The following is a 27,882-nucleotide window of genomic DNA, read 5'->3' as shown; positions in this document are numbered from 1 at the left end:
TAAAACGAATTTCGAGTTTTAGAAGATTTATTATAATAAATAACCAGCATAGTTTACAAAAGCATTTTTTTTTTAATTTTCGCATTTTATTGGAAAATATCATTTTGAGACTAACCCAAGGACAATATAACTAATTATTGCCAGTCGCTATAATAACTGTGTTTCTATTTAAAATATGATCCCTCAGGGATGCCCCACTTAAATAAAAGGACTAGTCATAAACAACATTGGTTATATTTCTGTACATTTTTTCTGTATTGGCGAGGAAAAAAGATACATAATTTTTCCCACAAATGCCCAACATTTAATATTTTGGAAATATTTTCATATTTGCCTATGATATCGAAAATAACGCCAATAACTATAGGTAAAAAACTTAAGAAGATGACCTTTTGTATGTAATAGTGCACGGAATTGATATGGGAAGTCATTTTTCGAATATGGAACGTCGACTTATCTATAGGGGCACGTTACTACTACATACAACAGGCCATCTTCTTAAGTTTTTTACCTATACATTAGATATATTTGTTACGGGATGTAGAGCGTAAAAGGTTACGGGATACCTGTCTGCCTGTGTGGTCTAAAATCTAGTCTACACACACGTACGCTTACACTATCTCTCTCGCATTACCTATGGTCAAGAAATATAGTTGGTCAATTCTCCACGTGTCACTCTATCACACCTCGCAGCCTTAAGCTAGTTTAGACCTGCAAAATGTGCCAGTTGCTGTTTGCAACCTCCGCGATATATTTCTTACATGTCTAAACTGGACTTCAGTCGCCATATTCCGTATTTACAACTCATGTAAAAGAGCGCGGTTAAAGTACGACCAGTAATTGTAGACCCGGAATCAACAACAGAAAATATACGACACTGGTCGTGCATAAGTGCCGTTCATTCCAGGTTGATAAATACGGGATCGTACACTATCCGATCTCAAGTAGAACAAATAGTGTATGTAATACCAACATCACCTTGAGAGTTGAGATGGGTCTCACAGTGGAGGCACGCTCTATGTCACGCCTTTGGAAAATTAACATTAGCTGCTTAAAATGTTTTTTATAAAACCTGTCTGCGGCCTTTGGACAAACATGGAAAGTACACGTTGATTGATATTTCTAACATAATCGGCGTTTAAAAAAATATGCAAGGGATAGGTCCTAGTGACATGGAGTATTTTTTTTCTTTTTTCCTTATGAAAAAATGCATAATACCAGAACATTTCTGTAAAGATCGTCCAAAGCCACGTTGTATGCGCTTCCCAAGGATTTCTCTCATCCTCTGACAACGCCTGTTTTGCGCAAAAATAACATAAATAAGCCATATTGACTTCGAACACAATTTTTTTAACAGACATACAGCCAATTTGTAGTCACTAATCATACATATAATCTTACCTATTATAGGAAGAGTATTTATTTTAACATTCAGATTTGAGACTAAAAGCTACCTAGTATTTTTAAACCTGACAACTTTTACGTGGACGATATTGCCAGTAAAAAAATAAGTCTATGGTTGCCATCGGTCTTTGACATTTCTTTTTATTTGATTGATCCGTTTTTTTTAGTTACTTATTTAAAATTGTTTTGAAAATATAATACCAAATTCTGGATGGCTTTATGGACATTGTAAAAAAATATATTGAATAATACAATGCACAGAAGTAAGTATCAGTGCAATTTAAAATCAAGGAAATTCAATGTTATCACTGCCGCAAATGGCAGATATTTAAAACTCGCTATATTATTGTTTAGTCATTTTTTTATCTCTGTTTAAAAAAACTCGTTTATATATATGATTAAATCAGTCATTGTTATGTATGTCAATAAATTCATTTGATCTATATTGAAGGTTTAATTAATACACACGATTATCTGCAGCGACTTGCGACAAACGCAAAACGAATCGCAGAGCATCAGAGACCGATTATGCGTAAAAAAAACTTATTGTAGTAATACTCCTAAATTACTACCAATTATTTGATCTAATAGATTTTTTTATTACGTAATTTTGCAATTACAATTTCATAAGTCAAGATTTTATCACCACGAATAGATTACTTCGTCGTGATTTTTAGAATCATCACTTTTGTAATTTATTCCGCTACATTATAGAAAGTGAATTTACAATTTTAAATGTATATAACTGGACAGGTAGTGATTTAATTTTTATTAATTCTGTCTGCTTGGGACTTATTTTAATACAGATTTCATTCAATTGTAATTTTGAAACATAATTAGATTAGATAACTATTTTATAATCCCACTCAGACCAGAACACAGCCAAATAGTAATTAGAAAATTCTAGACTTTACAACTAATAGACGATCATACTAAGCTTTTTAGAAATTATTCTGTCACAGACAAAATACAAAATATTTTTTTATAGTAACAACGGAACTGAGGAACCCGATGTGAGAGCGTTCGGCAGCGCTATTTATTGTCGTGCTACGACAGTCAATACTGTTGACTGAATCGATTTTTAGAGAATCGATCTTTACTCGATTTGCCTGAATCGATTTTTCAGGCCTCGAATCGAATCAATCTTCTTTAATAGCCAACCCTAGTGCGAGTGGAGGAGACCTCTGCCCAGCAGTGGGACAACAATATGCAATAGAACGTACACAATAAGTTCAAGGGAATTACAGACCTGACAATGTAACAAAGTAAAAATTATTGTTTCTCCACCGTTTTACACCTCGTCAGTCTTATTCCCTTAGCAATAAGGTTAAAATTGCTTTAACAATTTGAAAAAGTTAAAAGCTTAGCATCATCATCAGTCAACAAAATCTACCTTCCACTATAGTATTTTGATTGATAACATTCGCATATTTTTATTCTTACCAGTCAGGCATCCGTCGATATACTCTCCTTATTGACAGTCTCGACTTCTTTAGGTTCTGATTTTTTCTCCTCTTCCTTCTCCGGCTCGGGGTTATCCCTCTCTTTCTCGGAGGGCTTAGAGTCTGTTGATATCGAGCTGGAGGTTAAACTGTTGGGTTGGGATGACTCTTTGCTTTGGGTTTCTTGGGAATTCCTAGTTTCTGTCTTCTCTTTTGAGCCGTCTGAAATTTTATTAAGCTTCAGTAGTTTTTGTGCAATTAGTTCTTAGATTGTGACACGAAATTATGTAAATTACTATCATTGAACTAAAGTCAATTAATGAGTCTAACGAAGAAATGAGATGATCACATCATTAGTGATATTTGGGTAAATTAAACACAGCTTCTGATGGCGTAATGATAATTATGAAGTTAAGGTATTAAATCAATTATTACATTAAATTTATAATAATATGTTAAAGTTTTATTCATGCATTGAAGTTATTATTTTCTACATTATCTAAGTATATTTTCATAATACCGTATTAATGTAATTACTATCTTAGAGCGGTATTGACACAGACTTGTGATTTCTAAAATCGGCCCCCCAATTCGTAATTTTTTCCAATTTTTTTTCAAAAGTATGTCACATATGACGAGAGGAAGAAAATAGGGGAGGCTTTTGCCCAGCAGTAGGACACAATATAAGCTTAAAATATTATTTCACTGAGCAATCATTTTAACTTACAAATAAACTAATAAAAATGGCCTAAACTACACTAATGAACTAAACTGACGCTACCAACAAAGAAAAAGCAAGGGGTACCTACAAACAAAATCAAAAAGGTAACTTATATAAATTCTTCTTAAACGTATTACAGATTTCAGTTTCCTTTAATCATTGTTAAGATGAAAACGATTCTTCTTTAAATGGGCGTTAATCCAGGCCTTTATTCGCAGCTCCCAGTGCATATCTTAGTAGAGGAAAAGGTTATTAAGACTATGGAAATGGTCAAATTAAAGGGTACACATCAAAATACATAAAGTTCAAAATTAATAATGGTTATTTGATATAATACTAATTTCTCAGAATTTGTCATCTTCACAGAATGTTATAATATTTTATAAACGTAACCTAACCTAAATCAATCGGCAGAATACACATCATAAAAGTTTGTATAAATCAGTAGTTTCACCGAAAATTATGATGTCAAATGACCATTATGTATTTTGTCCATTATTTCTTTTAAACTTTATTTATTTTGGCACGTCCTCGTAATTAAAGGTGCGGAAACGTGTAAAGTCACGAAACACTTTTGTGTCAAGGCCCAATCGCATAATGAAGTTTAAGCAAGTACTGAATTTCAATACAAAATCGTTAATTTTACTTGCAGTTTATTTGGCAAGTGGACCCCGGTATGATAGGATATTTATATAACCTAAGAAGAGGATGCGACACAAAACAGAGCCTTGCGGTACACCTGGACTTTAACCGGGGATAAACAGTTACTTAGGTCACCAAACATGGTATTTACAAGGGACAAGCATGAAAAACATGATGGAACATAATAAAAAAGAACAACTTCTGTAGAAAGTATTAAAACTCACCAAAACTGGGCTGCGTCGCTGGCCAGGGCTTTCGTACGAACATATTTTCTACGATTCTATCTATGTTATCCTTTTCAGATGAGTTCGCTGGCCTGTCGAGAAAAAATAGGTGCTAAAAAGATTTAATAAACTTTTTTTACTATCAGCTATTGCTCAAAGAAATCTTAAGATTTCTAAAAAGATTTTCGGATGGTTGTTTGGTTTCTTGGGTCAGGAAACAAATGGTTCGACTATACCTGTCGGGGCGCACGATCGGGATGGCGGCGGTGGGGCGGCGCGGCGCGCGGGGGGCGGGCGGCGGCGGCTCCTGCTCCACGGGACTGTAATACGTCACGCCGCCTGCCTGCGTCGCCTGCGCTACCTGAAGCAACAATAAAATACAAGTCAATTATAAAATAACCGTAAAACAAGGCTACTTTGCCCCCCCACTCGGCCAGCTCCAGTTCTGTATTTTGATTAAATGTCTTGCTGGTCGAAGACCCGGTACCCGATACACTTCCCAATAAAGTGACAACACTGAACTTCAATTTTTGCTTCGATATTTTCTTCTCTTTTCCTGTCAGACGCCGTACAGTGATAAGACAGAGTGCAATGATAATGATGGGGTAAAAATACACCAAACGCCTCCTACTTTGAATTATGAATGAAATTAAATTCAGGAGCATAGTTACCCAAACGCCAGCTAACATTTCTCCTAAATTAAAGTTTTAATATATATATTAAAACAACATTATGACGTAGTTTAAGCAAGCCAGCATGATAGTAGGGGTGATCTACTTTACATAAATACATATATGAACGTATGTTACAGCATGATAATTTTAAAAATAAAATAGAGATTTCAAGATTGAAGAAGAAATTTTAAGTTGATGCCAATAACCGTTGAAGAGTTCCGTCCTACTGAGAAGATCCAGGCTGGACTATTAGGATGTCACTACCAAATTATTGTATTGTAAACCAGATTTACATAAGTAAGCCAAATTTCAAGTCAATTTGACCAGCACAATTTGATTTTGTAGTTTTTGCGAAAAAGCTACTTAAAAGTTGTTTTTTTTTTATTCAACTGGATGGAAAACGAGCAAGTGGGTCTCCTGATGATAAGAGATCACCACCCATAAACATCTGCAATACCAGGGGATTGCAGATGCGTTGCCAACCTAGAGGCCTAAGATGGGATACCTCAAGTGCCAGTAATTTCACCGGCTGTCTCCAAGCACTGCTGTTTCACGGCAGGATTAGCGAGCAAGAAAGAAGAAGAAGAAAGAATAGGTTGTGAAGTGCCTTTGATTAAAGACCTTTCTTTGAAAATTGTACCCGAGCAAAGTCGTTCCGGGTCGCTAGTCAAATAAAAAAACCGTTTAAGCAAATAGATTTTGAAATAAAAAAAATGCAATCTAAAGTTAGCAATACCCTCAGTTGACATAAACAACTTCGGGCAGTCGGGTAAAAATACAAGGCACTTACATAATTGTGATGGGGATAGATCTGGTGAGGGTAGGGCGCTGGCGGCGGTTGCGCGTACATCGGCGCACCGGCAAACACCGCGTTGTTACCGCTCGGCTGGAACACGCAATGGATTTTACGGAGTTAGTCTTCATCATCATCTCAGCCTATTATACATCCCACTTCAGCGCACAGGTCTGTTCTCAGAATGAATAGGTTTGTGCCGCATTTCCTACGCGGGCCCAGTGCGGATTGGGAACCTAACACTCTTGTCTAGTGTAGGGGTTAGCACGAATGAAACTGTGTTCTTAATATTTTCGGAAAAAAACTATATGTATAACTAACTAGTTGTATTTGTAATTGCTGGTCACTGGGTCCCGACTGTCAAAATTTAAGTTACTTAACAGAGTTCTAGACTACTACACTTCTTTTTTGCTGTTAATTTTTTTTAAGGCAGTCGGGTTTTTTAAATTTTTTTTTATTCGACTGGATGGCAAACGTGCAAGTGGGTCTCCTGATGATAAGAGATCACCACCGCCCATAAACATCTGCAACACCAGGGGTATTGCAGAAGCGTTGCCAACCTAGAGGTCTAAGATGGGATTCCTCAAGTGCCAGTAATTTCACCGGCTGTCTTACTCTCCACACCGAAACACAACAGTGCAAGCACTGCTGCTTCACGGCAGGATTAGCGAGCAAGATGGTGGTAGCAATCCGGGCGGACCTTGCACAAGGTCCTACCACCTGCAAAACTAACTACTAACTTTTTTAACTCTTCATCATCATTATCCAACCTATATACGTCCCACTGCTGGGCACAGGCCTCCTCTCAGAACAAGAGGGCTTGGCCGTAGTTCCCACGCGGGCCCAGCGGATTGGAACTTCACACGCACATTGAATTGCTTCGCAGGTTTATGCAGGTTTCCTCACGATGTTTTCCTTCACCGCAAAGCTCGTGGTAAATTTCAAATGTAATTCCGCACTGAATTTCTAAAAACTCAGAGGTGCGAGCCGGGATTTGAACCCACGACCCTCTGCTTGAGAGGCGATAGGTCAAACCACTAGGCCACCACGGCTATTACTAGCCACCACGGCTATTGTTTTTAACTCTTACTTTTTTGCTATTATGGTGTAGCATAAATGTGTTATATGTATATATGTTATTTGGAATGGGCCAATTTAAAGGTTTCATTATACTCGTACTCACATTGTAACAATATATTTTTTTTAATCCCCTTTCGTATTTTTTTTCAAAGATAAATATTTTTATTTTTATATTTTATCTTTTTATCTTTCGCGTAGCCGCATTGAAAATATTATATACCCCACGAACGACGATTATATACAGAGAGGACCAATGAAACAGACATACATTATATAGTCTCGAAAATCATAACGCTCCTTCGGGAAATCTGGAAAAAATATATAAAATGGCAGTTCCAAATAGGTACCTGCATATATTGTGCAGGCATCATGGCGGGAGGGGCGTAGCCTTGAGCTTGTGGTATGGGCGGCGCTGCTGTAACAAACAGTATTAATACATGTACACAGTCACCTTCATTCAATGTCTGTCACACAAAGTACATCATGCCAAAATGTCTGACACGTCCTACCGTCCTTAGATATACACGATGACTTTTAATCGGTGAACCGGTACCAATTTTTCTAATTCAATTTGATAGCGGTCACAATTAAGTTACACTTACATGTAAACTGCAGACTTTTTTAGGGTTCCGTAGCCAAAATGGCAAAAACGGAACCCTTATAGTTTCGCCGTGTCTGTCTGTCTGTCTGTCCGTCCGCGGCTTTGCTCAGGGACTATCAATGCTAGAAAGCTGTAATTTTGCACGAATATATATGTAAACTATGCCGACAAAATGGTACAATAAAAAATTTAAAAAAATTTTTTTAGAGTACCTCCCATAGACGTAAAGTGGGGGTGATTTTTTTTCTCATCTAACCTTGTAGTGTGGGGTATCGTTGGATAGGTCCATTAGGGGGTTGCTAAAACGATTTTTCGATTCATTGATTTGTTTGCAAAATATTCAACTTTAAAGTGCAAATTTTCACTAAAATCGCACTCGTGTTTTATGGACCCCTATTACCTATATCTATGTTGTTGATAATGACTAGAAAGTTCTACATACCCATTGTGTGTGGCTGTGGTGGTAGATTGTGCATAGAGTGGTGCGTATGCGACACCATCTGTTGTTGCTCTAAGATACCAAGCCGCACCTGGAAACAAAATTATGAGCCATTCATTAAAAATACCTTCAACGATTAGTGGTTAATGGAGAAAATCCAGTGACTGCAAAGCATTATAATAAAGAAATAATAAAAACTAGGTGTTAGTTTGGTTCCTTATAAAGTTATTATTTCAAAGTGTAAATACCAGCCTAGTGAGCAATGCAGGGAACTCTAAGACTAATTAATTAGTCTGAAAATGGAACAAAAGCAACATTAAGTTATTTTTGCTGGCTGTTAAAATTGTACAGAACCGCCAGCGCGCGAGTACTCGCACTCCTCCAGTTTTTTTACTAACGTCGTATCTCAAATAGTAGATTGTACAACAAGAGCATAAAACGAGCCATTTTACCCGAGACGTTCATATAGCCACCCGAGCCAGTACTGCTCGAGTTTTGCACTCGGCTTTTCACTTCGATTGCGAGGAGATGAAATAACAACAGGGGAAACATTGTTCACTTACTAGGTACCTTTTATTTTTCATGCATTGCTATAATATAATTGCAAATATTTAGTTTTATTAATTTATGTTGGTTTATTTGACTGTCTTTTAGTTTTATACAAATTTGAAAATTATTAAAAAAGTACATTGAAACTTTTTTGTTTGTGGCTATTTAGGCCTGATTGCCTTGGTCTTAGACGAAGATTTTACTTTATGCACTAGAGCATAAAGTCGTTTTATGTCGCCTAGATCCAGCATAAACACGAACTTTACGAGCATGAGAGAGAAGTCAAAAAATATTTTTTACGTTTCTAACTGCAATATTTCACGGCGGGATCCCGCACTATTTATAACCTGTTGAGCATGAGGCGGCTGCGGCAGTTGCTGGTGCGGCGGCGACGGCCCGTGCGGCGGCTGGCTCGCGTTACGATGCACCTGCTATAACAATAGTAGAATATCGAAGTTCGTATCGCACCGTCCACAGATATAGATTACACTAGATAAAGCAAACACCTCAATCTGTATGAAAACCAACCGTGTCACTTTTTTATATCTACTGTGACGTCTCAAGAGCGAGTTAGCCATGTGAATTCCCGATGTCTGCGCAAAATCGATTCAAATGCGCCGCCCGCCCGCGCCGTGGGGCTCGAGTCAGTCACTAGTCATGATTAAAGTACTATTCAATGGAAAAAAACAATTGTGTTAACAAAGCATTTTTTCACGATTACTCCGTAGTTGCTTACATTTGAACGCCAATCCCGATCATATTCACATCTCAATGAGCTCACCACTGTTTTTAACAATCATTTTATCATTAAATAATCGTATAAATATGTTTATTTTATAGAATTAATTGGAAGACGAAAATCCGTTATATTTGTCAAATTGACATGATAATTTTTTTTCACCGAAGTTGGTCTATGTTCGGTCTAGTCTCTGGAAATTTAGTGCTGTACCAACAAAATTAATTATTTGACTGAACCAACCTTATCTACCGATAATTATGGCTGGCTCTGCAAATTAATTTATTCATAGATATTAATTATTTGTGTTACGTTACACTATTTAATGAAGGTTTATAAAGGTTTCTAATCCTATCCTACTATCCTACTTCCTACTATATCCTACTAATCCTACTAATATTATAAATGTGAAAGTTAGTGAGTGAGTGAATATGTTTGTTACTTCTTCACGCTGAAACGGCTGGACGGATTTGGATGAAATTTGGCGAAAAGTTAGATAACCTGGATTACAACATAGGATACTTTTTATCCCGATATTCCCATGGGATAGGGATAAAATCTTGAAATAACAACCGCTCAGCTTAGAGTCATGAAAATTGGTATGTAGATAGTTTGACATCTGGAATAAAACATAGCCTACTTTTTATTTCGATATTCCCACGAGATAGGGATAAAATTTCGAACTAATAACCTTAGAGTCATGAAATTTGACCATGATTGTTTTTAATGTAATGTCAATGACAACAACGATTTAATTTTCGGGAATTCCCACGGAAATTTTTAAAAATCCCGGTATTTCAGCTGCTGGACCTAATGATTTACGTGTGCGAAGCCGCGGGTAAACACTAGTTGGACGATAAAAGAGTATTATAGTAGAAATTATGTAGATTTCTATTTACTAGTATCATATTTACTGTGGAGTCCATTGTTGGACCAAAAAATCATTTTGAATCACTTCCCTGTGTCTACTCTCATTTCCCTGTCTTGTGTAAATTTAAAAATGCCTCTTCTAAATTATATCGAAAATACAAACTGAGACATGGATGCACAGAAAAACCAGAAAAAGAGACCAGCGCTGGGAATCGAACCTAGGTCCTCAGCAATCCGTACTGCGTACTATAACCCCTACACCACCGTTGGACAGGAGTCAAGATACAAATTTCTCCTATGCACACATATCTCAGGTTGCCTTTTTCTACTACGCTACTTAAGCAGCAAAAAAATCTAAATTAATTCATATTTAACTGACCCTTTCAATTCTAAAATACTCCATCATAAACCTTGGGGAAAATATACGTCAAAAAATATAAGTGGATATACATGTTTCACCATTTTAAAAATTCTATAAAAGGGGTATAAAGGGGAGTGTAAGTTTGTACGGAAAAAACGTTAGGTATATATATTTGAAGATATAATTCTAAAACTTCGTGAAAATGCTATTAAACATTTTAAGTTAAAAGGGACATGGAAACATTGTGAATGACTCTTGAACAGGACTAAGAGAATACGTGATTCGCCATTTTTAAAATTAAACTTAGGGAAAACATTAAATAATGAAATATGAGTAAATTCAAAATAATTATTTACTGCTGATTGAAGTATCTTAAAGAGCTTTCACATCACTAGAGCCAACGTCAGTCAGTCAGTCAGCCAGTCGTCAGTCAAGTGTCAATGTCAGTCACCACATTTGTTTACACAATTGATTTTTCCATTGAATAGTACCATAGTCAGTTAGCGGTCAGTCTCTGTATGGGCCAACCCCGACGTTTGGTCGGGGTTCGGACACGCGAAGTAGATGCATTTGCGTAATCTAGTGTAATCTATATCTGTGGTACCGTCCCTCTCACTCTCGTATTATACAATATAAGCGTCAGCGGGACGGCAAGATACGAAGTTCGAATTTTGCACTTCGTAGTATAGGGTCAGATCTAGTGAATAATGTTCTGCCATCTTATTTTGTCAGAAGACTTCATACTTATCTTGCTATCTCAACTAGCTTCAGTAAACTTCAGTAATCTAGTTGAGATAGCAAGATAAATACAAACTTTTCCGACAAAATACGATGGCAAAACATTATTCACTAGATCTACGAATCACAAACGAGAGTCTATTAGAAGCCCAAAGACACATACTGAAGGCTTTCATGAGTAACTAGATTCCGTAAATCCAGTACCAATCGCGTGACATACGATGTTTTTCATCAGACTTGTTAGTAAAATTCTATATTATTTGTAGGACAATAAATATTATTTCTATAAAATATGGCAGCTCGCGCTCGGTAGCCAAACCTCAGTCGTACATACATCAAACTCATTACACCCTTAGGCTTAGGCAGTTGTCTCACCGCCGGCGAGGAAACGATTGGCTATCGACTATTTTCTCGCTCAAGAAACGAACAAAAGATATAAGATCCTGTGTGAGTAAAAGAGACATATATATTAATAGTTGATCGCTAGCGGTTCACACTGCCAGCGAGAACTCGCTTTAAATCTTTTGTCGCAGCTACAAGAACTATAAAACTCGCTGAGCTATAAAGCGCTGTTAGCTTGGCGGCCGCCCGGCTCGAGCGAGTGGAGCGAGTAATCGCCCGTCGTGCTCGAACACTCGCTTTTGCGGTGGGACAAGTGCCTTAATACACAAAAAAGGTCCTTGGGTTTCATTCAGGGGGTTGCAACCAAGTTACCCTGCATGTTACGACACTACTTACGAGAGCAAGTGTAAAAAAAATTACAACCAAACTTGGTTTATAACTAAACTAACAGCCCAACACCCGTAAATCTACACTGCAAGCATCTATCAATCCGATTTCTACACTTTCATACAAATCGAAAATACAAACTGAGACATGGATGCACAGAAAAACCAGAAAAAGAGACCAGGTCTGGGAATCGAACCCATTATTTTTTCGATATGGTTTCACGGGATACCCGTAAAAGTAACAAATTTGGAGTTGAAATAAAAAATACAAAAAGACTCCAAAAAAATCAATCATACTTTCATACAATATTTCAAAAATGGCATGCTCTGTGTGGTTCTCACCTGGTGTATTAGCTGTTGCGGGTGCATCTGCGGGCCGGGGCTGCTTTGGTGCTGGTTGGCGGGCGGCGGGTTGCCGGCATATTCTGCAAATATCAATAACATCAGAGGCATCGCTCACTAGATAACCCCAGACCCCAGTGGTCTAAAATGATCTTCCACCTTTCTATCATAGGGCCAAAGAAAGGTACCCCTTAGTTTTAAAAGTAAAAAAAAAAAGTAAAATAATCTTTATTGCCAAAAAAAAACCTAGCTGAGTACAACTCACAAAAAATAAAAATAAAACATACAATAAAATTTAGAATAAAAACAGCGCAACAGCAGCGCAGCGCGCAGTTTAAGTGGGTGCATACTTCAGAAAATCCCCAGTCCCCAAATTGCTAGCCTTAAATTGTAATGAAAAGGCCGAGGGTCGCTGAAGGAAGAAACCAATACGGTATTTGACTATTTTGTATATGTTTTATAAATTAAAACTACACAATGCCTGTTATCGAATAAAGAAACAATTTTTAAGCTACCTTTACAAATAACAAAGTTATGAGGGTTTGAAATTCAAGATTAGACAGAGAAAGACATACTGGCATGTGACGTCACACGCCAGTACCGTCATACTTGCTGCATAGAGAAAAGCGTTTGAGAAAGAGACAGGTATATAGATTTTTCAAAAATTCACTAAAAATCCAATTTTCAACCGATTTAAGTTTTCTCTTCGCTAAACACTGTCTGTATATCTATATTTTTATAATAATAGTAAGATACGGCAAATTCAGGAGTTGTCAAATACCGTATTAGTCAACAAATAAGACAAATAAGTCTTTGTTGAAAATTAAATTTTTAATACAAGCTTTTTTGCTGACTGTACTTTTTGTTAACTGTATTTGCATTGTCATCCAAGCTACATTTCCGTACCAAAGTTCAAGTCGATGGAGTTCCGTTCTGCGGAGATGATCCTGGCCAGTCTACCAGGATTTCATGACATTACCTGCATGATATCGATGCTGTTGTTGCTGCGTCTGTTGCGGCGCTTGTTGCGGCTGTTGTGGAGTCTGTTGCGCGGTCTGTTGCGGCGAGTAGCTCTCAGCGAGCGGTCTCTGTCGCAAACTGCTGTAGCGTTTGCTGCCACCTCGCTGTTCACCTGTCGTACAAAACGTTTTTAAATAATTTGCAATGTTCGTGGTACTTTTTTTCGTAATGGACAGTCGAATTTCGCTGTTGAAAAGGCTGTTGCAGCTAATGACAAACATGTTTATAATAAGCAGTGGGCGGATGACGGATGGAATTTACGTCAAAATCATGACGAACGATATACGTAATATGGACATGGCTACAATTGGTTTAAAAAAGAGAACATAATTGAAAAATAGTTAGATAAATAATCGTTTTTTTTTTCTATATTACATATTTTCAGTGAATTCCTTTTATATTAAATATAATGACCCGGATAACTCACGTCTTAAATCATCATTATATTTAATATGAGTGAGTCTCACGGTAGTTTCATGTTCAAAATTCCTTTTATAGTTCACTATCCACTTATGTAGGGAAAATTACCTCTTTACGTCTACAGATGTAAGAGATGCGTATTCGTAAAGCGATACTTCACAATTATTAGGAACATTATCACCATACTGAAATTTCTATACATTTTTATACAACAATATTAATCGAAATTTAAAAGTCTTATCCATCTTATGCTTTTGTCGCCATATTGCATCCATCATCCGCCCTTAATAAGTACTAATTACCGGCGGGTTGCGGCGCTTGTTGCGTTGCGTGTTGCGGCCCGTGTTGCGCGTTCTGTGCCTTCTGTGGCGCGCTCGGCGGCGACCTGCTCCGCTGTTGCGAAGGCTGTTGCAGCTAATGACAAACATTCATGAAATTAGTGTTTTTTTTTAGAGATGGGCCGAATGTGATTTGAACCGAATACGAATTTCGGCCGAACATTCGGTAAAAATAAAAACATATTTTACTGATATGACTGAGATGACAGACATACTTTATATTAATTTCAGTTGAAATAGTGCAAGTAGGTTCTATTTTTCTAGTGCCGAATGTTCGGCATTTAAACCAAATTTCGGCCCATCCTTACTTATTTTCGACATTATCAAATCTACTCGGAAATGCTTTTGTTTATTATTTAAGTAACTTATTAAATGCACGATCGATGCTTACGAAAATAACCTGTCTATTACAGACTCATTTGTAATTTTAACAAGCTGGAACTACCAAAAGGGTAGATTTCTATAATGCATAGTTTTCATAATGCCCTCTTTATCCTGTCTGCACTTTTCGCCAAATATTTTTTTTATCCAAACAGTCTCTTCATGCTTATCATGTATCTACGTCAACATTAGTAAAATATGATTTGCTAATACTGCAATCGGATCAGCTAACGCAGCATAGGACGCCCACCAACGAGATGGACGGGCAATCTGGTTAAAGGCGCAGGTTGGATGCAGGCCGATCCCAACCGAAGCAACTTAAGGTCCGTAGGGGAGGCCTATGTCTGACTGTGGACGTCCTACGGCTGATATATTCATGATGGATAATGCAAGGGTGAAAGTATTGAAAAAATGTAATACCTGCGCGGGCGGCGCGGGCTTCTTCTTGCCTTGCTCTGTGGGCACGGGTCTTTGCTGAGCGACAGCTGCGTTAACTTTACGCTGCGGCTGTCCAGGGCTGTACAGAAACATTAACAGTTCTACCTCTATATTTAATAGGCTAATTACCTAAAAATATACAGGGTGTTCGGCACATGGACCTTCAAATTTTTTTTGGATATTGTTGGGGTCATTTGCTATCTTTTCACCCTTGGACCTTGGGTTTTGGAGATGATTTTTTTAAATATTGTTTCTCAAAATTCCCGAATTCCCGCCTTAAAACGTTCGCAACTTTTTTTATTAATGTACGTAATTTTTTTTTTGTATTCTTGATACAGCGTGGAAGTGGAGGAACTGCATGAACACGCATATCTCGCAAAAACGTAGCTATCATAAGGTCGCGGGTGAGCAAAGTAATCGTTTTAGTTCATTGATATGGACCTCCGCAAAGTAACGCCTGATTCAATAAATTATTTAATTTTTTGCTGAAACAGGGGTTTAGAATATTATTATTTCTACTCAGGAATTTTACCAAATTCTGTTAACTCGAAAAAAATTGTCCTATGGCCTATCAACCTAGCGCCTCTGAGTGACGTTGCTTTATATTATGAACAGATCACTCACCTGTTATTAACAACAGTGGTAGTAATAGTGAGATTCTCTAGCGCGGGCATTTTCTCCTTGTTGTTCTTGACGTTGTTAGTCCTCTTCTCCGTTTTGGGAGGCGTCTTCTCCTGCTTCTTCGCCTTGATGGACGCGTTTCGCCGCAGGTTGTTACCGTTCTCGAGCGATTCGTTCGACGTCGGCTGCGACTTGGACCGTGGACGCGGACCTCTGTTTCTCCTAATGGAGAATAAGAACAGAGAAGTTGACAAGATGTTTTCAAATATGCGTGACACGACGCTTCTAGCAATGTCGAATCGATAGCAATGTACAGTCGAGGAAACTGCATCACGTACCAGGGTGCAACCTTTTCATAACCAATTTCGCTATTTCTTTGGCAGATGTAAGTGGAGATAAAGTTAAGATTGGTTTTTTGGAATCTTTTTGTATTCTTTTATTTCAATTCCAAATTTTTACTTTTACGGTCATCCCGTAAAACCTAAATTGAAAATACAAACTGAAATATAGATGCACAGAAAAACCAGAAAAATAAGACCAGCACTGGGAATCGAACCCAGGTCTTTGGTATTCCGTACCGCGTGCTATACCGCTACACCACTGCTGGTCAACGGTACAGACAGGAATTTCCCCTATGCACCACATATCTCAGCTTGTTTGTTTCTTATTTAGCCACTTAAGACTTATAGATGTCGCTAGCGTCACTGCTTTTTTATAGAGTCATTAATGGAACACTTGTTAACATTACGACAGAATTTCAATAGGAAATTGAAAATACTCATTGTTCATTGCATATGTCTATTTCACATTTTCAACTACTCGAAAATTAATTGGAAGAGATCGCTCTTTTAACTTAAGGCCGCCTATGTTTGTGTATCGATATATGTATGTATATCGGAAGTCGATAAGTGAGAAGTCACTATGACAGGTCAATTCAAATCAATTCTTGAAAGTATAGCTCCATCTATCTATGATTACACCAATGTCGAGGTTGGAAAAGACACTATCAGTTAAGCCGTTGTCCGCTAGATTCAAGTGTGCGGTAAAAAAGGTCAAAAAGTGCCATGAATATTCCGCTCTCTGGTTATTGTCACGTGGTGACAAGTTAATGTGACTAACCTCTCCCTCTGTTTGTTGGCTTGCTCCAGCTCAGGGAAGTCTTCGGGGTTGGGCGGTTTCCTCGGCGCCTGCGCCGCCGTCTGCCGCCGGTACGCCTCCTCGTCCTCCCACGTGCGAGTGTACTTGTTGGGGCCGCGTCTACACAACACACGCATAACTCTCAATTCGTATTAATGTAATGTACCTCAAAAACAACAGGATTTCGAAAAAATAAAACTTTTTTTTTGCTGATAGTACTTTTAGTTGACTGTACTCGAAGATTTAGAAGTTTAATTATGCATTTACAGCGAAAAAGTGTAGTAACATTAGACGCCACGGCATGGTACTGAGAAAGTAGTGCCATCACTTTCTGTCTTACGGTAATTGCCAACACTACTTTGTCTGTCATGATTACGAATGAGTGAGCTCACTCAGTCCGGAGTTGATACATTTTGGAGCGGTCAAAATATGGTAAGTGTCCAAACTTCTACTTCTTTGGCTGTACTTGCACTGCCATCTAACCCCGTACCAAATTTCAAGTTGGTCCGTTTACTATACATGGATTTATTTGGCTTACATCATTCAAATACAATTTACATACAAAAATTGCTAGTAAATTAAAAGATTGCAAAAAAACTGCAAGGCCTTAGACATAATTATATTTATTAACAAATAAAACTTAATAGCTGCCGGCAAAAAGACCTTAAATCTAAAAGGTGGCTTTTCAAATTAAAATGATAAAAAGTCATCAACATAAACAAAGGCATGCGCTGAAAAAATAAATAAGCAAAACAAACATGCCAACATGAATACGGTTACTGACCGCCAATGCCGGTACCTCCATTTTGAATTGCGTATAGAAAATACACAGTTAGTAAATTTTTCAATACCTGAGCGACCCGGCTTTGCAGCGCATCTTTCATTTATATACGATCCCACTAATATGAATAAATGTGACAGTTTGTGAGTGAGTGAGTATGTTTGTTACTTCTTCACGCTGAAACGGCTGGACGGATTTGGATGAAATTTGGCAAAAAGTGAGTTTATAACCTGGATTAAAACATAAGATACTTTTTATCTGGGCTTAGAGTCATGAAATTTGGTATGTAGATAGCTGGACGTCTGGAATAACACATAGGCCACTTTTTATCCTGATGTTCCCACGGGATAGGGATAAAATATCGAAATAACAACCGCTGGGTTTAGAGTCATGAAATTTGGCATGGGTGTTTTAATTTAACGTCAATGAAAACCACTATGTAATTTTAGGGAATTCCCACGAGAATTTAATAAAATCCCGGAATTTCAATTCAACTGCTATATCTAATGATTTACGCGTGCGAAGCCGCGGGTAAACGCTACTTTACTATATTATTATAGGCTATAGCTATTGCAATTCCTCTATGTGCCAAAAGATGTTGCCATCACCATAAATTTTGAAGTCTATGGAGCAATTTCCTACTGTGTAAAGTCCATCACACTGTCTAGTTGATATGGTAAGAAATGAAGTTTATGTTTTTAATATTATGACAAGCAATACATCTATAAAACGGATCTTTAAAAGAAATGTACATTACAGAAGTCACAAACGAAATTTTATCCATTTATTAACCACAATCACTGCAATAACACATATATTTATTATGCAGACTATAACTATGGAGGAGCGGTGCCTCCTGACACAGGCTTTACCAACTTAAAAGGAGGCTCCAGCCATTAATAAATGTCATGTAATAAATGTCGTTTGTCGTGTGCGTAAGCCGTGGTGGCCCAGTGGTTTGACCCATCGCCTCTCAAGCAGAGGGTCGTGGGTTCAAACCCCGGCTCGCACCTCTGAGTTTTTCGAAATTCATGTGCGGAGTTACATTTGAAATTTACCACGAGCTTTGCGGTGAAGGAAAACATTGTGAGGAAACCTGCACAAACCTGCGAAGCAATTCAATGGTGTGTGTGAAGTTCCCAATCCGCACTGGGCCCGCGTGGGAACTATGGCCCAAGCCCTCTCATTCTGAGGGGAGGCCTGTGCCCTGCAGTGGGACGTATATAGGCTGGGATGATGAATTAATGTCATAAATGTCATGTCATATTTGAGCAATTAACTTTGTTACAGACGAAACTGAGAAAAAGATGCTTTTCAGCCGTTTGGCAACGCAATCGAATTTTAGGCACGTTATATTTCTATTTCTCTTAATATTATCGTCGGCCTAAATCGCATACCTCGTAACTCCATTTTTTTTGAAAATTATGTTTTGACACTTTTAGATAGTACTATTCTGAACGCATCTAACGGCAAAACTCTTAAATACCAAGAATAAACCGTTTAAGTTTAAAAAGCAAAATAGAAAACCTCGCAACTCCCGACCGCCATTTTTGTAAAAGATATACCACGTATCTCCCCCCGCCACTCCCTTCAGTACCTACAGTTTGCGATGGCGGTGTGACTGCACGTCAGTTTTGCGTAAACATTTAAGAAGAAAACGGGTGCAGACTAACAGGTGTATAATAAGGTTCTGCAATATAAACTGATTGTGTATTCTTGATAGATATTTATGATATATAAACACATTAGACTATTGAAAATGTAGTTTGTTTGCGTGCCGTGGACATACGAGGTTTGCTTCGCGTGTATCTTTACGCGTGAAGATTAGTTACGTGGTTTTCTACGCAAATTATTTAATCTAGTACGTAGTTGTGATTGTTCGAATAGGCATTTGTTTTGTTTGTTATTATAATTTATGTTATACCTACCTACTAGCCTGTTACCCGCGACTCCGTCCACGTAGCATTCAGTTTTCACTATCCCGCTGGAACTATGAAATGTTCCGGGATAAAAACTATCCTATGTCCTTCCCCGAGACTCAAACTATCTGTATACCGAACTTCATCTAAATCGGTTCAGCGGTTTAGACGTCATGAAGCGAAGTAACAAACAAACAAACAGACTTACAAACTTTCGCATTTAAATTATTATAGTGGGATGTAGTCGAACTCGTTCCAGCTGCTTAATTAAGGATTTTTACTTATCACATTGTTTTGTTCTGTAGGCGGATACTAAAATGAATCAACAAAGGGAAGTAAGACTGCAGAAAATATTTTTTCAAAAATAGGAAAAAACGTATGCATGTTACAATTTAGATGTAAATCAATACTATGGATCTTTAATTTTAGTTCAGGAAGAGCACTATTTAATTCATCTCAACGAGAGATTTGTTTTAGAGCGCAGAACCCTACACCACCTTGTATCTCACTAACTACTATTACTATTACTACTACCAGGGCGCTGTGACCCAAAGTGAGTCTTGGCCTCCTACACCGATTACGCCACGGTTTGCGGTGTTGAGTCAGCTCTTGCAAGTATTCGACTCTGAGGTCCAAAAGGTCTTTCAGGACCTCGTCCCTCCAGCGGTACCTGGGACCAAAGAGTAGTATAATATACGGGGAAAAGAGAGCCCTCTCTCGTCTCATTCATGCAGACTGTTTTGAAGCGCCGTCTGCATTTCCTAACTAGTACCATTGATGTATATATCCATCCATACGTATAGCTATTAATAGTCACAGGTATTCTTTTACTTTACTGGATTTGCTTCCCAGCTCAAACCACATAAAAACTAAAAACAGGGCTGCAAAGAGAAGTGAGACCGCTTGAATTCAGTCTTCTTAAGTTTAAACCAGCCTCAATTTTCCGTTTGCAGCACTGTCTTTACTTTTTATGTGGACGATGTGCACGAGTTTCGATTGCAACGTAGCCATCTTGTTCCTTGTTGAGCTGAGCGCGAATAGACGCCTGGCCTGACATAGAGGGTTGCTACACAAAAAATATTTGTAACGACTGAGCGGATACAATTATGTGACTTTTATATTAGAAATTACAATACGATTGTCAATTTCGAAAATAAAGTTCATTTTTGCGGTAATTATCAACGACAAAATATTTTTTAATAAATAAAATTTTGTGATCTCAAGCTTTCAGTGACATCTATCTGAAACAAACGACAACAATCTGTTTTATTTTAGGTTAGATAAAGGAGATGGCGGCGCTATCGACATGAATTAGTACGGTATAGGCGACTGTCCCCCCCTGCCTGGGACGACCAACCGGCCTCTCGGTCATCCCAAGTGCGCTCTCTTCACGGCTCGACCGTCTCCCAACCTTTCTACGTGCTCGAGCCACCGGAGTCTGGACGCCTTGATCTGTCCTATAACATTGGGATACCAGGTCCTCAAATTCCCTATTACCTCACCAACTGTGCAACATGAAATTTGTGTGTCACGAAATCCACTCATCACGTCATAAACCAGCAGTTCTCAGAGCTTTCCTGAACAAGAAAAATGTCAACAGCCTTACAGCATGAACATTGTGTCCCCGCTAGTTTTCATCAAATTAATTCAGCCAAAAATAATGATGCTTCATTATCTTCACCTGGGCCAAACTCATGTACTTAATCATGTAAATTATTACCTTGTTCAGATCAAAAGATTACCTCTATTTTTATAGCAAAACTCTTAACTCCCGATTTGCTTTATAAAATTTTCAAGAAAAACTCGTAACTCCAAAATTTCCAGGTTCAGGTGATTTTTAAAAAAAATAGGTCTTAACAATCTGACGGCTAAATTTAACTTAACATTATGTGAAAAAAGACTTAGCAAGTCTTCATGCAAATTTTTGGTTGTGAAGTTTTTTGTGTCTCCTGTAAAATTTGGTCGGATTGAGTTACGAGGTTTGCGATTTAGGCCGACGTTATGCGGTTTGAATGAAGATCATCATAACAAATATTATATTTAATTGCTTGTTTAGTAGTTGCGTGTTTTGAATTTTGAATTTGAATATAAACTTTATTACTAGTTATCTCATAATTTTCACCCACTGCTGGGGCACAGTTTAGAGATTCTGGTGATAAACCACACCTGAAATCATAGCTATAATTGTGTGCATACCCATATCTTCTATTCCTGCGGGCGTGGGGCGGCGCATCCTCGTTCCTTATGTCGTACCCGTATATAGACACCAGTTCGTCGCGAGATTTCGGTACCTGTCGACAAAACATTCTGTTATAATACTGAAATTAATATATGAGTAGCCATGTAGATGAAACTTCTATATCTTTTTCATCACACTTGCTCGTAAACAGTGTCGTAACATGCAGGCTACCTTGGTTGCAACCCCCCAAATAAAACCCTCGACCTTAATGTGCTTGTCATGAAGCCGTGGTCGGTAAATGAGTCATTGCCCGTACTAATTTTCATGTCATGAAGCCCAAGGTCAGGAGCGCGGCGCGCGCACGTCGGGCACATGCTACGTGGGGTGGGGTGGCGCGGAGGCTGGCGCTGCCAAGAGCGTAGTCAGCGGTATCGGAAATTTTTGGAAAAATCTTAGTTTTTCTTTTACAAATATACAATTTTACTCGCATATGTGATGAAAAACATTGTATGTCGCACGGGCGGCACTAGAATTACGAACATCGACTCATTAAAGCCCTCACTCTTCGACTTCGGGCTTCTAATAGACTCTCGTTCGTAATTCCTTGTTTACCGCCCTTAAGACACAATGTACTATAAAATTGTTGCTATGGTGAGCCCCGTCTCGGGCAACCCACTGTTGCCCCAAACACGAGGGTCCATACCTCGCAACGCAACGGATCGGGCAACGCATTTTACACAAATAAATAAATACGGTATTTGACAACTCATGATTTTGCCATATCTTAATATTCTTATGAAAATATAGATATGCAGATACTGTTTAGCGAAGAGAAAATTTAAATCGGTTGAAAATTGGAATTATAGTGATTTTTTGAAAAATCTATAAACCTGTCTCTTTCTCAAACGCTTTTCTCTATGCAGCAAGTATGGCGGTACTGGCGTGTGACGTCACATGCCAGTATGTCTTTCTCTGTCTAATCTTGAATTTCAAACCTTTATAACTTTGTTATTTGTAAAGGTAGCTTAAAAATTGTTGTTCTATTCGATAACAGGCATTGTGTAGTTTTAATTTTTTTATTCGACTGGGTAGCAAACGAGCAAGTGGGTCTCCTGATGGTAAGAGATCACCACCGCCCATAAACATCTGCAACACCAGGGGTATTGCAGATGCGTTGCCAACCTAGAGGGCTAAGATGGGATACCTCAATTTATAAAACATATACAAAATAGTCAAATACCGTATTGAAGAAGTACAGAGAGAGTGAGAGATAAGGGATGAAAGGAGAGAATATTAAGGCTGCATTTCGATCAGAGGTGTGCGAGGATGTGTTACGAGGAATCCGCTCAGCTGTTTCCACCGGAGCTGCGCTGTGCCAGGATAGGTAAATGAAGCATTAAATTCGTTCATGAAAAACACATTCCTTGCAACATCTCTGGTGGAAACACAGCCTAAGAGAGGTGTGTATGTTGTATTGTATGTAGTCATATTCCTCACCTGTTCGGTCTCGTTGTACTTGTCATGGGACCAGCGGTCGATGACCTCGGACTTGCGCGGCGGCCGGCGGCGCTCCGTGCCGGGCTCGCTGCCCTCTTTCTTCTCGGAGGCTGTCTCTGAAGTCGTATTTGCTGATTCCTCGCCGCTATAACAAAGGGTGTTTATTAGCATCTTCGTATTAGTGCTAGAGATACGTACAACTTTTGCATGGACTAAGAATCTTCATCATCATCATAGGACGTCCACTGTTGGACATAGGCCTCCCCCATAAACCTCCAGTTGCTTCGGTTGGAAGTGGCCTGCATCCACCGTAAGCCCGCGGCTTTAACCAGGTTTATTCATCCATTCCACTCGAGACCTTTTTTGCCCCAACGGCCATCTGTTATCCGTACTATATAGCCAATATGCTAATAATAGTAGATTGTTGCACCAAGCAGAAAGTTATTTATTACTGCACCGAGTGCCGATTCGGAGTCTGAGAGTCAGTGAGGGCTTAAAAAGCACGAGGGCAATATAAATTACTTAATGCGAGGTGCATAATCTGCTTTTCTTTCAACTATTACAGGAATAGTAGACGAAAAAAAAACTCATGCTAAACAATTAATAGGAAAGAAATATCACTAGCACTCGATGATTCCTAGTATATATAGCAGATATTTTTACCCGCGATCTGGCAAATTTCAGATGGGCGCCAGGTTGGCCAACCATACACACAAAGGTTTTTTTTTAAATATACGGCTACTTACAATTTTTGGTAGGATTGGTAGCAACAATTTAAGTGGATCCATCACTTCTGCTTTTTCTATCCCCAATGCAAAAAGAGGAGTGTTATAAGTTTGATGCTAACGTTTGTCAGTCTGTAGATAGACCGATTTCCATGCACGTATTACGTGAAAGCGAGTTTCATTGTGGCGGTTTGATAAAAATCTGTTCAGCCAATTTTGAAATGATAATATCGGACGTTTATCAACTTTTTTAAGTTGATTATGATTAGTGTCCTCTACTCGTTTCATACTATACAAAGAATTTTGATACAAAATTGCTTCATCTCTGTTAATCAAAATCCACAGACAACACACGTACGATGTCCTTACGCGAGCGCGGGCGCAACGGAGCGCGACTTTAGAAAGCGACTTAACAACGCCAATTAACTCAGTTGTTTGTTTACGGCTGATTTTAGCCTTTAGCTACATCGTATTGTTGCCTTCTTATCAAGACTAGAGGCCACAGATATAGATTACACTAGATTACGCAAATGCATCTACTTCGCGTGTCCGAACCCCGACCAAACGTAGGGGTTCGCACCATACAAAGACTGACCGCTAACCGACTAATCATGACTAGTGACTGACTCGAGCCCCACGGCGCGGGCGGGCGGCGCATTTGAATCGATTTTGCGCGGACATCGGGGAATTCACATCGCTAATTCGCTCTTGAGACGTCACAGTGGATATAAAAAAGTGACACGGTTGGTTTTCATACAGATTGAGGTGTTTGCGGTATCTAGTGTAATCTATATCTGTGCTAGAGGCCTAATTGTCTAACGCACTTGGAATCACAGTCATTTTCACCATTTCTCTCTGTCACACGGTATGGGATGAGGTTAGAAAAAGATGGTGAATGCGATCGCGAGCGCTCCAGCGTTAAGCCGAGTTTAGACTTGCAAGAAAAAACCGGGCAAGTGAGAGTCGGACTCGCGCACCGAGGGTTCCGTGCACATTTATAGGTATGTAAACGGGAATCTTCAATGAAAACTGAAACTGAACGGAAGGATCGAAATCTTGTTTGGATGAATGAGATATTTTAAGGGAATTTCCCGCGCGCCGTTTACTAAACACCGCGCGGGGAATCCCCTTTTTCTCAGAGCGCGTTCCGTTTTACGCAAAACTTTTGTTAAAACTATGACAACTGAAAAAATCAAAAAAATCTGATTTTATTAGGTTTTTTTCAATAAATCGCGATTTATACGATTTTTTGAAAAAATCATGATTTTTTCCAACCCTGCATGTTCTTGGCCATTTTACGTTGTGTTCGCCAGAAGACTGTCTTCACACAACACATGAACATGGCGAACATGGCATCGTAAGGACGCCATCAGACGGCTCAGATACAATATCCCCCGAGCTACAATAGCCCCGGGTCACCTTACTTGCATGTGACATCCATCATTTCACAAGCACGTAATGCTATACCCACTACACACAGTAAAGCGTTGTAGAAACAGACTTTTACGCTTTAGAAGAGATAATGATTTAATTTTACAAGTTCATTAGACAAGCCTTTGCATCCAGCCAGACTTGGTTACGGTACAAGGGAGAGTGTAAAATATATCTGAGGCTCCCCATGAGGCTGACAAGTCACATTTGGTGTACTAAAGCCTCATTAAAATATAAGATTTTAAAAGAGAAACAGACATGTAAGCCTGAGAGTAGATTATTAAAAAAATAACTAAAAAATACATTTTCTTGTTCCACTTGCGGTGGAAGGCAGGTATAAACTAATAAGAAATTACCTTGCAGCAGTGCGGTCGTCATGTTCGTAGAAAGTACCCCTTTTTGGGATATACTGGGGATTGCTTCTGTCTTCGTCATCATCTACTCGCCGCTCTGTTTCCTGAAATCATTGAAACTTCAATAGTAAACACAATAATTATTATTAAGCGATGCAAGTATGGTCAGTTAAAAGTATAGTCTGCAAAAAAGCTTGTGTAAAAAATTAGTTTTTAACAGAAACATATTCCATGATGAGAATGGTCATATTAATAATTTGCCCACTGAATCTAATTAGCACATCACTATTGCAGGGAAGAAAGCGGTAATTAGCCATTATGTTTAAGCCATTATATTAATAAATGGAGACGCAATACACCAAGTTGCATGCATGTGGTTGAAACATAATTGATTGTAAATTTGATTTTAATGATTTAGTTAAAAAACAATATATGTATGTACCTTTTTAGTATCTACTAATGTAATTTAGTTAGTTTGTTTTTTAATATAAATGTATTTTTGATGAAGTGTTTTTTTCTACTTCTGTCTGATTACTATATTTATGTTTACTATGTTTGTTAATTGCATTTGTTTCTTTATTGTTTTGTTATACAATAAAGAGTTACACACATACATACTATCAAGTACACATATTTTTGTTATTATTTTGATATGTTCAATTTCTTTCATACAGAGGGTTGCCATGGTCAAACCCAATTACTTGATCTAATTATTTGTAAAATCTTTGAATTTAAACTTTTAGAGTTTTTTTTCTCAACAGTCAATTATTTAGCCTTATTTGACCATATATGCAACCCTCATTAAACAGGCTGAAAACATGTACAAAAATATTGATCCCATGTAATAAATTAAGGCTACTCAAAAGATATTTTTTTAGTAAACTAAGGCGCTGTTTTACCACACATGATTAATTTTATTCAACAGATAAATGTGATGCTGTCTCTGTCTATTCAAACAAAACAAACAGAGACGGCATCACATTTATCCGTCAAATAAAGTTATCAGGAGCTAAAAATCTGCAAATGCATCTCATTAGACCCCTCTGGCATAAAAGTAAAATAAAATGTAGTATAGTTTATATGACTGTTTCTACACTACAAAAAAAAACAATAAGGGTGATTGTGACAGACTTGTATGTGAAAATAGTCTTTAATGCTTTCAACCATAAAGACAACATAAAATCTTAGGGTGGTAAAGGATTTTCATAGTCAACAACAGATAACAGTATTTAGTTTCAATTAAATGAGCTGTTTACCTGGCTCTCTGGATCCTGGTCAGAGTGTTCGGAGTCGCTTCCCTGCGAGTCGTAATCTGACTCCTGATGCCCTCCATCCTGCAAACCAGCTACCTTCAACAGTTGCATTACTCAAACCAAAACCTAACAGTTTTACCCCCAAAAACTACGTGGCGTCTAAAATTACAGTCTAAACAAATCAAGAGCCGCGCGGAGAATGCCCTCCCAATCATGACCCCATTTAGAGCGAAAAGAAATGGTCATGCCGTCACGCGAATGCACCGGTGAAAGTGCCCGCGTAATACTTGCCCAAACGAAACGAAAGTAGATTTGACCATTGTCATCCGCAGTTTGCATTTCTAACTCACGTTCGTCGAGTTATTGTGCTCGATCTCCTGCGAATCGGAATATTCTCCTGGATCTTCTTCCCGTCGCGCCACGGTCGTCATCTCACCGCCCTCCGGCTTTACTTGCAGTACTTCCAGATTGACGGCTTTAATTTACAAGTTTGAAACGCGAAAAATAAGGCGGTTAAACGCACTTGATTTCCGTGGATAATTGATGAAATCCCCTCTTAGCTCAGGCGAAATGCATGAACGTCAAATAAACAAGGGAATTTCTAGCGGCCATAAAAACTGGCGTTTCGTTTGACGCAATTGATTCAGTTTGTTACTTTCAACGGTATATTTATTTATTGAAATTATTCTGAGAACGGTTTGTGTATTCTAATTATTTGCATTTTAATGTTATCGTAAGTTATTAACGCTGTAAAAGAAATACTTATTTTATTTATTGTAAAGATGGAACTAATTGTGTTCATGAATTTAAATGATGTACTTTTTTATGATTTCACCAATTCTGCACAAAACGGAATAAAAACAACTTTTTAAACTAGTTGGCGACTTGGCGGTGATGTCAAAAAAGTGTTCCAATTCATATTAGTTTACTTGCTGTTTACAAAACAGAACCGGGGTTTTTTTACATGCCGAGGAGACAAGCCTTTGAGACAAACTATTTAGATAACACCTGCATTATTAGAAAATCAAGAAGGTATAGTAAATAG

At 38.2% G+C, this 27,882-nt stretch overlaps 1 protein-coding gene across 4 annotated transcripts; it reads right to left on the bottom strand.

Moving 5' to 3' along the window:
* Nucleotides 1–9: 9 nt before the first annotated feature.
* Nucleotides 10–27,447, bottom strand: btz (CASC3 exon junction complex subunit). 4 transcript variants are annotated; one of them, XM_074106925.1, is made up of 19 exons: nt 27,188–27,447; nt 26,841–26,918; nt 25,588–25,688; nt 23,076–23,220; nt 21,596–21,690; nt 17,484–17,498; nt 16,682–16,819; nt 15,566–15,784; nt 14,924–15,020; nt 14,087–14,198; nt 13,324–13,476; nt 12,345–12,427; nt 8,917–9,000; nt 8,024–8,111; nt 7,328–7,395; nt 5,898–5,993; nt 4,670–4,794; nt 4,434–4,525; nt 10–3,068 (listed from the first exon to the last, which is right to left on the bottom strand). In XM_074106925.1, exons 1-19 carry the CDS (start codon nt 27,266–27,268, stop codon nt 2,851–2,853), a joined length of 2,088 nt encoding a protein of 695 aa, XP_073963026.1. In that variant the 5' UTR covers nt 27,269–27,447; the 3' UTR covers nt 10–2,850. The 4 variants fall into 4 exon arrangements, with proteins under 4 accessions (XP_073963026.1, XP_073963027.1, XP_073963028.1 ...); XM_074106926.1 differs by having other exon boundaries at nt 7,328–7,392; XM_074106927.1 differs by lacking the exon at nt 17,484–17,498.
* Nucleotides 27,448–27,882: the final 435 nt, after the last annotated feature.

Source organism: Choristoneura fumiferana, chromosome 24 (genome assembly GCF_025370935.1).
Source record: "Choristoneura fumiferana chromosome 24, NRCan_CFum_1, whole genome shotgun sequence".
In the NCBI taxonomy this organism is placed as follows: Eukaryota; Metazoa; Arthropoda; class Insecta; order Lepidoptera; family Tortricidae; genus Choristoneura; species Choristoneura fumiferana.
Note: the sequence above shows the minus strand (reverse complement) of the source record. Positions and strands in the feature narration are given on the sequence as shown.